This window comes from Anguilla anguilla, chromosome 6, assembly GCF_013347855.1.
Source record: "Anguilla anguilla isolate fAngAng1 chromosome 6, fAngAng1.pri, whole genome shotgun sequence".
Classification (NCBI taxonomy): Eukaryota; Metazoa; Chordata; class Actinopteri; order Anguilliformes; family Anguillidae; genus Anguilla; species Anguilla anguilla.
In genome coordinates this window covers 60,916,922-60,929,513 of record NC_049206.1, presented here as the reverse complement: position 1 = coordinate 60,929,513, position 12,592 = coordinate 60,916,922, and the positions used below count along the sequence as shown (strand labels likewise).

The following is a 12,592-nucleotide window of genomic DNA, read 5'->3' as shown; positions in this document are numbered from 1 at the left end:
TCCTTAAATTGCTTTTGGTAATACCGGTTTGTGAAAGGAAGACTTTGTCTTCCGATTGTCACTACAGCTCAATATGAAGGAGTTTTAGGAAGTGTTGTGTCCCGGTTCAACCTGTGACTGCCAGGAGGTCATCCGCAGACAAAATGTTTGCCTCGTGTGTATATTGTATTAAGCTTACCATATTCCATAATTACAATTAGACATTAACATTCGACTTTCAGATACGTAGTTTACAAAATAGTAAATCAGACCATGGTATTACATTATTGAGCATTGTTGCATATTTATTTTGTAATATGACCCGCTTGTTTAATGTAGATTAATAGTATATGACATTTTACACATAATGTGGTAAATATGGCCATGACAGTTAGATTAGGATGTCAAACAATAATCAGCTGTGATTGGGGCCGGGGCTTCTGCCGGAAGGTGGTCTTGACAATAAGGTTTTGAGTTTAATGAGGGGTCGGCGTAGCAGCATAGAAGAATTCAGCTCCGTAGCCTGCTTGCACATCACGGTAAACCTCGACATTCCACACGGAGCAAAGAGCGGCCCAGCCACAGGTGTAGCTGGAAGAGTGAAACTGAAATTAAAAAGGGAGGAAAACCCGTGACGGGTCCATTTACAGCCACTCCTGGTAACAAGCTCGAGAGCTCTCCCAATGCGCATGGGTATCAGCTTGTAAAACATTAAGGACGTTAGAATCCGGTTTAACCTTTAGTTCCTGATTCCTCGGGCTAAATCGAACCCACAGCTTCGCGAGGACACATGTACACGGAGCTGTTAAGGATCTGTTCCACGCGGCAGACTGGATGAGGCTGAAATAAGAAGACAAAAATCTTCGATAAGAATGAGCGAGGATCGCGAGAGAGTAAGTGCTTTTTCAAATGAAGGGTTTGGAGCGCGAGAACCTTCCAACGGTGGAAAACAATGTGAACGACGAAGCGAAAACACAGTATTGCAAAATACTTAACGCAGTCTCGCTCGGACCTGCCTTTTGCAAACAGAAAAGCAAACGAACATGATGCAACTACGCTGACTATTCCACAGTTTGAAAAGAATGCATAAACAAGGCTTTGTGTTTTCTCTTTTTTTTTTTTTTTTTTTCTTTTGAGAAATCTACAGCATCCTGTCCAATATTCTATAACAACTTAATTGCAAGAGAATGTACTATGAAAACTGTATTCTGGTTTATTCTGTAATACTTATAAACATCGTCATAACTGTCTTATTAGTAACACAGGAATACTTTTGAAATATCTCTCCCAGGACCCTTCTTTTGAAGAGACGGAGTTTGGGGGTGCATCTGTGTCCCAGCGGAAGAAGGTCATTCACTTTGCTAACGGTGACACGCTGGAACAGGACAGCAGTGACGGGGAGGAGGCCACACCCCGAAAGGAGCCCTTCTCTGCCCCCGACAGCACGGTGAGGGAGACTGGGGCAGGAGCGTGTCTGCTAGTTACCTAGTTACCTGCACACCTCCACACCTGTACACCTGCTCACATGTACACCTGTGCATCTGTACACCTGAACACCAGCACTCCTGTACATCTGTACACCTACACACCTGTGCACCTGCTCCATATACACCTGTACAACTCTGGGTCACCTTCACTACCATGTCTGATGGACAGATTGTATTGTATTGTATTGGTCTACAATTTGAATGTGCATTTACATTTTTAGTATAAAAAAATTATCCCCCAATTATAAATCCCAAATGACTGATGTTGCTTGTGCTCCCACCCACAAGGAGCTCTGCAGGTCACATGCATACACTCCTCCAATACACTCACCTGTGAGCCAGTGACTATTTTACACCCTACAGGCCACACAGTACTACAGGAGAGCCAGTGACTATTTTACACCCTACCGGTACTACAGGAGAGCCAGTGACTATTTTATACCCTACAGGCCACACAGTACTACAGGAGAGCCAGTGACTATTTTACACCCTACCGGGCACACAGTACTACAGGACAGCCAGTGACTATTTTACACCCTACAGGCCACACAGTACTACAGGAGAGCCAGTGACTATTTTACACCCTACTGGGCACATAGTACTACAGGGGAGCCAGTGACTATTTTACACCCTACAGGCCACACAGTACTACAGGAGAGCCAGTGACAATTTTTACACGCTTCCACTTACACTGTCCTCTGTGTTGTTTGCACTTTAAATGTTTGGCGTTTTATTTTATTTTATTTTTTTCGTGGTATAGGCACGGACTTCGTGGAGGGAATACTCTTGGCGTCTGTGTGTGAAAGCTGGAAAGAAATCGATACAAAGTGAGTATGAGGAGGGAGACACTCATCTGGCCAGAGTAAAGAACGGGTACTATGGAGGAACTGAGTGCTATGGAGCCATTAAACAGCCATTAAAACTGGAGTACTCGACCTAAATCAGGCACGGTGTCTCTGTGTGGAAGTGAAATGGAAATAAGGCTTTACGAGCTCTCCTCTCTCTGTTCCCAGCGTGTGATTTCATTGGGGAGAAACTGGCCAATCTGGCCGGACTGAACATGGCCAAATACCAGTATGCGATTGATCAGTTTCACCGTGATAAGACAGAGGTGGGTACCGTTTGAGTAAAAACAAAATAAAACTTACGGTTAAATGCGCTGGAGTTGATTAAAATTCAATTCAGCCAATTCAGGGAATGAACTGAAATTCAATTAATTAACTGAAAAAACTCCTCATAGCATTATGGGTATTTTTCAGTTTATTTACTGAATTGACTGAACTGAAATGGTATTGATCTCAGCCCTGATGACACCACTTCTGTTACTAATAATGATAGCAATAGAGATGTAGATTTAATACAGGAAATGACAAAAAGGGCAATAAATACCTTGAGTTAAAACAGCACTGTGTTTGTATTAGATAATCGTGCTCATACAGATTTACTGTGTCTCTCAGTGATCTGTAGGTACTGGGGGGGTCATGCGTTTTGCTCATTCACAGGGATCGAAGGGCCAAGGTACTGACGAGGCCCCTTGTGTGGAGGAGGGGGCTGAAACGATCCAGCTCTCCCCCCGGAAGAGTGCAGACTATGGGGCCACAGAGGCACCGGGAGTCCCTGGTCTGTGGGTCACCTCCAGCAGTGCTGAACACAGCCGCAGGACCAAAGGCTCACACAACAAGGGCTACCAGGAAGATTAACCACAAACAACCGTGTCGCAGGTAAACCTGACAAGTAAATAACACTGACATGTAATACTGGGTTTTTATTTGATATGTCAGCTTAGCCAACCTGGCTAACCTGGGTGGTTGTTTTGGGGCATTGATACATATAATAAACAATTTAGAACACAAGAACAGATTTAGTCGGACATAAAGCTGCAGGATATATGGTAAACAGAGAACCAAAATACAACAAATTAAAACATTTATTTATTTATGATTTTACCGTCTGTCAAATAAATAGATGTGGAAACGACTGGCAATGAAAGAATCAGAGATAATAAATGAAATTCAGATGTAAATTTAAATAGTTATGGATTTAAATTAATTCTGTATCTTTTGTTTTTATGATCTGGAGTTTTTATGTCTCTGCCTTTGCCTCCTTCCTCTCCAGCTGGTGCAGGAGAGGAACCTGCGCTGCTTTTACCTGCTTTTAGAGAGACTGCAGTCACTTCAGCCTGAGCACAGCCAGACCTCATGATGTCATATCCTGCCATTCAGTCTTGCCGTAGCCCTCTCACACAGCTTACTGAATGGAACCAGAGCCCAGATTGAGCAGCTCAGGACTTGGCTTCTCTTTCTTCTTCCTTGGATCAGTGCTGATGAGATTCTCTGATCTTTACGCTATTGGCTGAGCTGGAGCTCAGTGAGGACACTGAACCAGCCGACTGGCTTGAACATGAGAGAATCTGCGAAGCTCTGGTCAAAGCACAAGCCCACACACAAACAGTCATGACGTCACAGAGAGGAGCTCCACCAATCACAGAATATGTTGGCAGCCACCAACAGAACATTGCCGATGGTAATTGGTGGATAATTTCTGGCTACTTCCTGGCTAATACCCACAGGCTGCTGTCCAGTTCCAGGTTTGTAGGGCATACACCCAAGCTTTTGGATTACAGAAATAAGTACAGTTGTGATATTACCTGGCACCTTTCCATGCAATGCAAGTAGGAAAAGTTTTCACTTGGTTTAGGGAAAATATTTCATACTCATACTGATTCACTGAGCACTTTACCTCAGCTCAATGTGCTGCTTCCTGTTCCGTGGGTGTGCCTGTGCTGAAAGCGCTCGTAGCGCGAGCTCTCAGTGCCTCCTGCCTTAATGGCTGGGAAAGCCTCTCAGGAAAAGAGCTGGATCATAAGAGAGGCCTTTGCGCAGCAGTAAAACTACCGGCAGGTTTCAGACCATCTCAAGAGAAACGTCTATTTTCATGAACACTCAAAGCTAAATTTTTCTTGCATATGATTGTGCATTTTAGCTAGTAGCATACTCAGGGATCGACAGGAGCATTTTAAAGTTGTTGTAATATTTCAAATATGTATTTGACCCCAGTTTGATAAGAACAACTACTAATTTAATCAATTTTAATAACCGGTAATGCAAGAAGTGTCAAAATCTAAAAGCTTGGACTCAGACAACAGTGCTGTTTTCACTCTGTTGTCTGTAGCACATTTGTATGTGTGTGTGTGTGTCTGTTGTTTTGTTTGTTTTAGCCTAAACCTGTTTCCTTAAATGTGTCTGTATGTGGTAATGTGGGGTTGGGTGGGATTTTGTAGAATTTTCTGATGCCCAAGTGTGTTTGCCTGTTGCATGGAAGCATTCAATATAGTAAGCATTCTGAGCAAAATTACAATAAAGATTATTTAAATGAAGGAGGGAATGACTGTTTTTTTTCTGGGAGGATTACTTTGATCCTTGGGGGCCGGGGACCCATATTATTTTTTAAAAAAAGAAACGGAATCTCAGATTTAATTTCATTACAATTTTTACATTCTTATGACTTTTCCACTAACGCTAGTCCAGCATCGTGATACCTGTTCCCAGTTGTCAAGCTGCAATGGAATCTCCTGTATCCACGTGAACAGTCTTGTTCCCTTCAGAATCGAGTTTAAGATACATGACCAAAATCAAAAGACCTCGACGAGGATGGGATTCGAACCCACGCGTGCAGAGCACAATGGATTAGCAGTCCATCGCCTTAACCACTCGGCCACCTCGTCTGTTATTCCAACACTGCCAGGTCTATCGGTATAAATCCTTACCATCACACGCATACCCATATGTGTTTATCTGTATATTTCATGTGAGATTACCCAATGTTTCTTATTTTAACCTTGATTTATCAAGTGCCAACTACAAATCGAACGTTATGATCGCAATGACACAAGCATAACCACACAACAAGGTGTGTATAATTTCGTTTCACACGGAAAGTAATTTACTCGCTCTACTAGTGATGACATACTATTCAGACACAGTGGCTTGGGTCAACAGATGAAGTTTAGATACAAATGTTTTCACTGTGTCTTACCCGTCAGACTGAAATATGCTTGCTAGCTACATGGTTAAGACTTCCTTGCATGCTGCTCGGCGAGCTCATAAGCATTTTCCTTTTCTGTTGGACAAATCATCAAAATATACACACCCTCAAACTACCTATTGGCAACGAAGGGCTCCGCCTTGTGGCGTCACCAAAGATCGACGTTACCAGAGAACCTTCTCTGACGTTTTAGCGTCAGCCGTGGCGCGCAGGCGCACACACAGCAGCCATGCTCCGAGGGTGGACGAAGGCAAACGGTCGGATAATGGAGGAACGGCTAATAGCGGCGGTTGCGGATTACCCGGAGTTATACAACTCGACTCTGAGTTCCTACAAGGACGCAGATAAAAAGGCGAAGGCGTGGAGAGCTGTCAGCCTTCAGGTGGAATTGCCGGGTGAGGAGAAACCTGGATGTGTAGCGAAAAAAGATACGGGGCGGCAGGCAGTGACATCACGCTTGATTGACATTTTGATTGCTTTGTGAAAAGAACAAGCTAGCCTGCTAAGTAGCAAAATAGCTCAATCTTATTGTTAAATAAACCAATTTTAGAAATGCTTATGCGCAATAATGTTTTTAATTAATTGGACAAACTGTTCGTACCCGGCCTTGGAATCTATAGTCACTGGATTTTGTGTAATCATTTTAGTTGCCCTTTCTAAATGGCTTTTTCAAAAGCAGTTAATTCAGTGCTAGCTAACTTAGCTAGTCTGTCTCTGAGTAACCAGCATTTAGAAGTTTTTTAACTAGTCCTAACGGCCAGCAAACCTTTCTGCTGTGCTGTAATAAAAGCTGCTGAGTTTGTCATTTTTTAACTACATTTTGTAGTTAAGTTTTGTGTTTACAAAATTGTATTATGTGATAAAGCAATATGGGCATAATTGTTTGTTTCTGGCTGTGATGTAGCGTTGTTACTGTTAACTAATATTTATATTTTCCCCTTGTTAGAAAATAGCACTTTTTTGCTAAATGCTCCTTCGAAATATCGTTACTGTACCCGCATAAATTAGACCTACCGGAGTTGTAAACATGAAAACCTTTTAAACGGAAAATGAATGGTATTTGTAATTAAGATTGAATAGTTATTGTGGGTGCATTGACTGCTGTCAAGATTCTGGGCAGTTTCTGGACTGAAAGAAAGTTTGAAATAGAATTTCCCAAGAACATATGAACGACTGAAACAGGACCATTTGTCACAACCATTCTTACAACAAGTGTTTCAGTTTTCTCCTATGTGAAGGGTGCCATTTTTGTAGTTTTTAATGACTGCTGCTGTTTCTGTTGGTGCTGTTCCAGAGGAGGACTGCCGGAGGAAGTGGAAAAGTCTGAGGGACATGTTCATTAAGGACAAGCGGTCGGAGCAGCGTCGCAGAGCGTCCGGGGGGATCCACCGCAGCTGGAAGTACAGCTGGCAGATGGCCTTCCTCACGCCCTTCATCCAATCACGGACCAGCCAGGCCAGCGCCGCCATGGACGAGCTGGACGAGGACCGCGACGACGACGACAAGGACGAGGAGAAGATGGAGGGCGGCGGGAACCCCAGCTTCGTCATCCACGAGATCGAGGGGGAGCACAGCGAGGCGGACCCCCCCGCCGGGTGGCAGGGCTCGCGCAGGAAGCGGCGCTGGCAGGTGGACGGACTGGAGGGCGCGGAGGACGAGATGTTCCTGCTCAGCCTGGTGCCCTACCTGAAGCGGCTTCCCTACGAGAAGAAGAGCGCCATCAAACTCAAGTTCCACCAGCTGCTGTACGAGGCCGAGTTCCAGTAGCCCCGCCCCCTCCAGTAGCCCCGCCCCCTCCCGCACTCTGTCCTGTCTTCTGTTCGGCACTGCCTCGCTATGGCGGCCGTGCACACGCTCAAAGTCTTTAGCATGTTGTAGCGCCCCCTGCAGGAGGGGCTGGGTTAGGGTTTGACCAGATTGGGCCGGGCTGGGTGGGGTTGGGCCTTGCTGGATTGGGTGGGGTTGGGCTGGGCTGGGATTGGCTGGAGATGAAGATGAAGATGGTGGGGAGGGGAGAGGAGCCATTTGCAGCCTAGCCTGGGCAATCAATAAAGTTTTATTTGTATTTTTTTTTTTTTTAGACCTGCATGATGGACATCTTCCTGTGTGTTGCTTCTTTTCTGTACTTTGAGCCTTGTTACACCTGTAACACACTTTCTTTTCTTTTTTGGGAGGGGAAGGGGGGGTTGGGACTGAGAAGGGTGGAGAGAGGGGATTGTACAGTGAGCTATTTTTACTATATAGCTTTAAAAAAAGATTCAGTTTTTACTTTTAAATACAATGGAGAGAAGAGAGATGGAAAGCACATTCTAATGAGATAAAATGAACAAACGGAGAGAAAAGATGCATAGAAGATATGAGCTTGTTAAAAATCCACAGTACTCCCACGGAAAAAAGATTAATTTCCTTTTTCATGGTTTGGGTTTTTAAAGCCTTTAAAGCTGAATAGCCATCAGGTTGGAAGCAGAATGTGCAGGTTATCAGGTGAAAAAATGAATAAACTGTACAACTGAAAAAAGTGCAAGATTTTTTGTGTCAGGGCTGTGTGGGATAGATGTCTGTGGGGACTTTGGGTCAAGGGTTTTGAAGTAGAATACTATTATTTGCTTTTTTCAAATGTCAGAAGAATTGAGGATGTAGCAGTGACATTTACGTTCTACGTTTTACGTTTCTGTGTGCATTTAACTGCTTTTAGGTTGAGCTACTGTAGGGGGGAAAGAAAATTGCACCCAACATTTATACCTCAGTAAAGGGCCAAGGAGGCCGGTCGTTAGAGACTGCAGCAGTGGGGCTGTCCTCTGCAGGTACTGGAGGGGAAGGGGCATGTTTGCTGTGTTCTGACTGGGAATTTGTTCACATTCATGCAGATACACGCCTGTGTTGGTCGGCAAAAAAATTCCTGCAGGCATAAGTTTTTTTTTTTTTATAAGTGTCTGTTTTCCACCCCCCACCCCACTCCCCCCACCCCACACACACACAATTTGCACTTGTACAGTTAATTCCTGAATAGCATTCAGTAATTAAAAATCCTGGATTGATCTGTTATTAAATCCATCGTTTCATCCTTACAAAACATGTTTTGTTTAGATTTTGTGCTTGATTGCTTGATTGATTTGTTTATCACTTAGTTCACATTAGTTTGTGCTATTCGTAACACTTAATGTGTAATATGTTATGAATGGGAGAGTGAAAGGGTCTTCATGATAACTTGGTTTTCTTTTCTTACATGTACTTGTTCTCACAGAAGTATGGGGATGAGTATGAATATAAAAATATAAAATTATTTGTACTTGCTAATCACTCTTTGTATTTTAAATAAAAAATATGTCAGTGTTATACCATAGTTTTTTTTTTCGGTATACCGTCTTTTTCTTTGAATGTTGCGTACCACGCAGTGACACTAGAGGGAAGTGTGGAGCCAGAATCAGTGTTCGTCGATGACGAAACTCCACGGGATGGCATCTTTTTAAAGCGCCACAGAACTGTAAACAGTGGTGCGTTTTAATCTGTGGGATCAACAGTAATCCCCACAATTAATAAATACCACTTGCGGGACAGTTTTTCCTTTGAATTTATTCATTTGTGGTTTGAAAACATTGGATTCAATCACTTACATGCAATGTGTTACATTGAATTCAGTAATGTGGGTCAGACTGAAAATCTAATTTACAACAGCCACCAGCGTTTTCAGAATAGTTTGATCCCAATTCCTGGTTACTTATACACGTTCGTGGGTAATTGCCAGGTAAATCTCCTTTTTACGTCCACCTTTTTGCTTCCAATTCGTGGAGTGCACCCAGAACTTTTTGTTAGATTACATGACACATATACCACTTGATACAGCAGTGCAACAATGGTAGTGAAACATATGTCCAGATTTTCTGTTGTGATCGATATAATCGGTTTAACGCTGATACTGATTTTATAAAGACGTGCAGTAATTTAAACCTTTTAAAAGTGGGATACCGAACACATGTCCCCAGTCACAGTCAGTAACAAAGCAACTAAACATATAAAATCACGTTGGATCCAGACGCCAGGGTATAGCCCGTCCGCTTATGCCTTGGTCGACGGAAGTAAACCGCTAACTACGCGGCGCACTTGTTTTGGTTCACTCCGGTTACCGCAGACGCGCTTGGACGCCATCGGAATTCACTTCCTGTTCGCACTCAACGGGGTTAGTGCACTGATTCAAACGCCAACTCTCTCCACAGTCAGGCTTTAAAAGTAAGGGATGTCTTTTATTGTTTTTCTTTTTGTTTGTTTGTTTGTTTTTATTATCCTCCATTTATTTGATGTATATCATTGCGTTTCAAAACCTAATTGCGGCTAACGGATTCCAAATAGAGGATTGTAGTCTCAAGTCGCTAGCGTTAGCGAGCTACTGACTGTTTTTCTTTTCTTTAAAATCAGTCTGTGTTGCGCATCGCTGTTTAACTTTTCTCAAGCTGTGCTGTCGTCTCGTCGTCATCTTTCGGTCGATGTCTGTGTGTGGCACGGGGCTCGGTGTGTATGCACACACACGAGAGTGATTGTATTGTGGATGGTTGAGGGAATCTAGCTAACGGTTAGGCTGGGAAGCGTTGCTAACTGGCCAAACTGCAGTCTTTTATAAATATATAACCCTAACCCTAGCTATTAAACTTTAGATAGATCAGTAACAAACCATTGCACATTCTTGAAGGATAGGTGATGTTGTCCTGCAGTAAGGTAACTTGCCTGAAGACTCACTCGTATGAAATTACAAGTGTTGTGGGGGAAGTCAAAGCAAATTTGTCTCAGATACCCAGCTAGCTGGTTAGCTAGCACCTTTAACTAACGTTGAATAGCTATTGGTGTTTGGACATAAGTTACTATCTTAAGTTGGTTAATTAGTCGTTTAGCAAAGATATTTCGCAATGGCTAGGTAGCAAACAAGAATATCTTGTTTTTCTTCAATATTATTAACGACAGTAGCTAATCGAGATAAGTAGGTGGAACAACTTAACTAATGACATTAAGATAGCATTTTGTTAGTTTCCTGAAAGTATAAAAGCTATCGTACACTGAAAGTGAACTAGATGAAGCTATGTATTAGGAATATGGCGTTAGTTGTATGCAATGTTGCCTATTTGCTTGCACGAATCTGTAGTCGTTCGCTAGGCAAGTCTCGACTTCTGGGACAAAGCTCCACTTGCAGTTAACAGTCATGAGCATTTCAGAGTAGCCTAGCTGTGCGTTATACGTTTGGTGCTTTCTGACCAGCTACCGTCCAGATTAATTCGGACGGAAACTGCAAACAGAGAGGCTAGGTTTTAAACTGAGAATTTGTTCTGCCTGGAACTCATTGTTTTTGGTCCTTTGTTGGCTTCAAAATATGCATGACTTGCGGGTATTGAACAATTGAACTCTTCTTCCTCCCTGCCGGCTGGTTTCGCAACTGCCTCCAGCTCCACTCCTTTAAAACGGGATGAGGTTATCGCTGGCATCCAGACTTCTGGCAAACACACGAATAGGCCAATTTAATCAGACACCCCTCCAAGCGCCCAACGTGTTGACTCCTCCGTGGAGATCTTTGTGAAGGGGAAGGGGGGAGTTGTTGGTGGGAGGGTGGTGTCGGGTATCAAGGCACATTTGCTCTCTGCCACAACACAACCCAGTAACTGCGTACCCTGTGCAACTAAGTTACAAACTTGCGTTTTTGTAATAAGAGCAGTTTTGTCACCGATGCCTTGTGCTTCTATCAACTAGTAGCCTATTTACATATTGTATAAATGTAAAATATCTTGTACTATCACACACTAAAAATCGTATCTCGCATCACTGTGCAAAGTGCTTGGAGGACACGTATTCTTGTATGCATGCCTTCTTAAAACGACCCTCTTGCTTCAAGAGAACCGTAAAGGTGACCTCCTCTACCTTAGCAGGTATCAAATGTGAATTGCCTACATCCTTGGGCATGGCTGCGTGCTGTTTTACCTTATATGTTGACCTGTCGTGTAGAGCGATGGCATGAGACCATGCGGCCGTTGGTTCGGAAAACGCGATTTTCACGAGTCTAAAGTTTTGGACAAGACCCGACTGGTCGGAGCGACTTGCTGGGCGTAGGCGCCGAGGGGATTTAATTCAGCCTAAACTATACTGTTGGGATTTCAATTCGGAGCCCCCTTCTCACTCGCCCACTACTCTGAGACTTTGCCACCCCCTCCTCCTCCACTGGTATGTATGATTTCTGTGGTTACTGATTTCTTGGAGAATTCTTAGATTTTCGTTTTCAAATTTAATCAGCATCCAAAGAGTTTACGTATGTATTTGGCCCAGGTGCAATATACTCTCTACTGTAAGAATCCAGTGAGCTCTCGGTGCTGGTAAAACGGACTTGTGCGGGTCAGTGAACAGAACTCCCTCCTCCTCCACGCTTCTGCCTGGGTCAGCCGACGCTTTGTCCATCTACGGAAATGGGAGTCTCCCCATCTTCACCGTATGTTGATCCAAAAGAACCTTGAGAGGTGTTTTTTTTTTTTTTAAAGAGTGGTTAATCTTTTATTTCCCTGCCCTAAATGGACAGTTTTTGAAGGGGTTCACCCTTCCTGTTTTGGGTTTGTCTTTGCATGGTTATCTTTCCCCTCTGCAGTCCTTGTGTGGGAGATGTATGGCTATTGTTTTAAATGGCTTGTGTCCTTGTTTTTTTTGGCTGACTGGCGCATCTGCGGGGACGGGCTGTTCTGGGGCGGTTGCAGACGCGCCTCTCCTGATTAATTGGGCTCGTTCGCCCGCTGGGTCTCTTATCGGAGTCTCAGAGCGCGAGCTGGCCCGGCGCGTTCTGCAGACGGAGCCCCCTGCTGGGCCCAAAGTGCGCAGACCAGACTAATTTCTCACGCGCTCCTGGCGCCCTGCAGTCAAGTCCTCACCCGCAGACCGGGCCTCTCCAGCGGATTCAGCCTTTTAACAACAGCCCGGGAAGAGTATATGTTTGTAGTTGGCGTGTCTAAGGAGCCCTTCGCGGTCCCTAAGGGACGCTGAGCCTTGCAGATGTCGTGTGTTGTGCCCCCCTGTCAGACTTATTTGTGAGTGATTCACGTGCTCGACATTCCTTCGCTCTG

General features: G+C 43.9%; 3 protein-coding genes and 1 non-coding gene across 9 annotated transcripts in view; 3 read left to right on the top strand and 1 right to left on the bottom strand.

The window, feature by feature from the left end:
• Positions 1–418: 418 nt before the first annotated feature.
• LOC118229145 (protein FAM177A1) lies at positions 419–4,842 on the top strand. Its single transcript, XM_035420855.1, has 6 exons — positions 419–872; positions 1,271–1,426; positions 2,227–2,293; positions 2,480–2,577; positions 2,969–3,187; positions 3,582–4,842. Exons 1-5 carry the CDS (start codon positions 852–854, stop codon positions 3,164–3,166), a joined length of 540 nt encoding a protein of 179 aa, XP_035276746.1. The 5' UTR covers positions 419–851; the 3' UTR covers positions 3,167–3,187; positions 3,582–4,842.
• A 266-nt stretch (positions 4,843–5,108) lies between these two features.
• Positions 5,109–5,190, bottom strand: trnas-gcu. Its single transcript has one exon. It is a non-coding gene; the product is annotated as a tRNA-Ser (tRNA).
• Positions 5,191–5,701: 511 nt separating this feature from the next.
• Positions 5,702–8,846, top strand: LOC118229811. The gene is made up of 2 exons (XM_035422211.1): positions 5,702–5,905; positions 6,805–8,846. The coding sequence occupies exons 1-2, from the start codon at positions 5,740–5,742 to the stop codon at positions 7,275–7,277; spliced, it is 639 nt and encodes a 212-aa protein (XP_035278102.1). The 5' UTR covers positions 5,702–5,739; the 3' UTR covers positions 7,278–8,846.
• Positions 8,847–9,389: 543 nt separating this feature from the next.
• disp1 (dispatched homolog 1 (Drosophila)) overlaps positions 9,390–12,592 on the top strand; it is a 55,528-nt gene continuing 52,325 nt past the window's right edge. For 4 of the 6 annotated variants that reach the window (XM_035422206.1, XM_035422202.1, XM_035422207.1 and 1 more), the window contains exon 1: positions 9,390–9,737. The gene's annotated coding sequence lies outside the window, so the exon portion shown is untranslated. The remainder of the gene's footprint in view (positions 9,738–12,592) is intronic. The other 2 variants (XM_035422209.1, XM_035422205.1) reach the window with 1 other exon arrangement.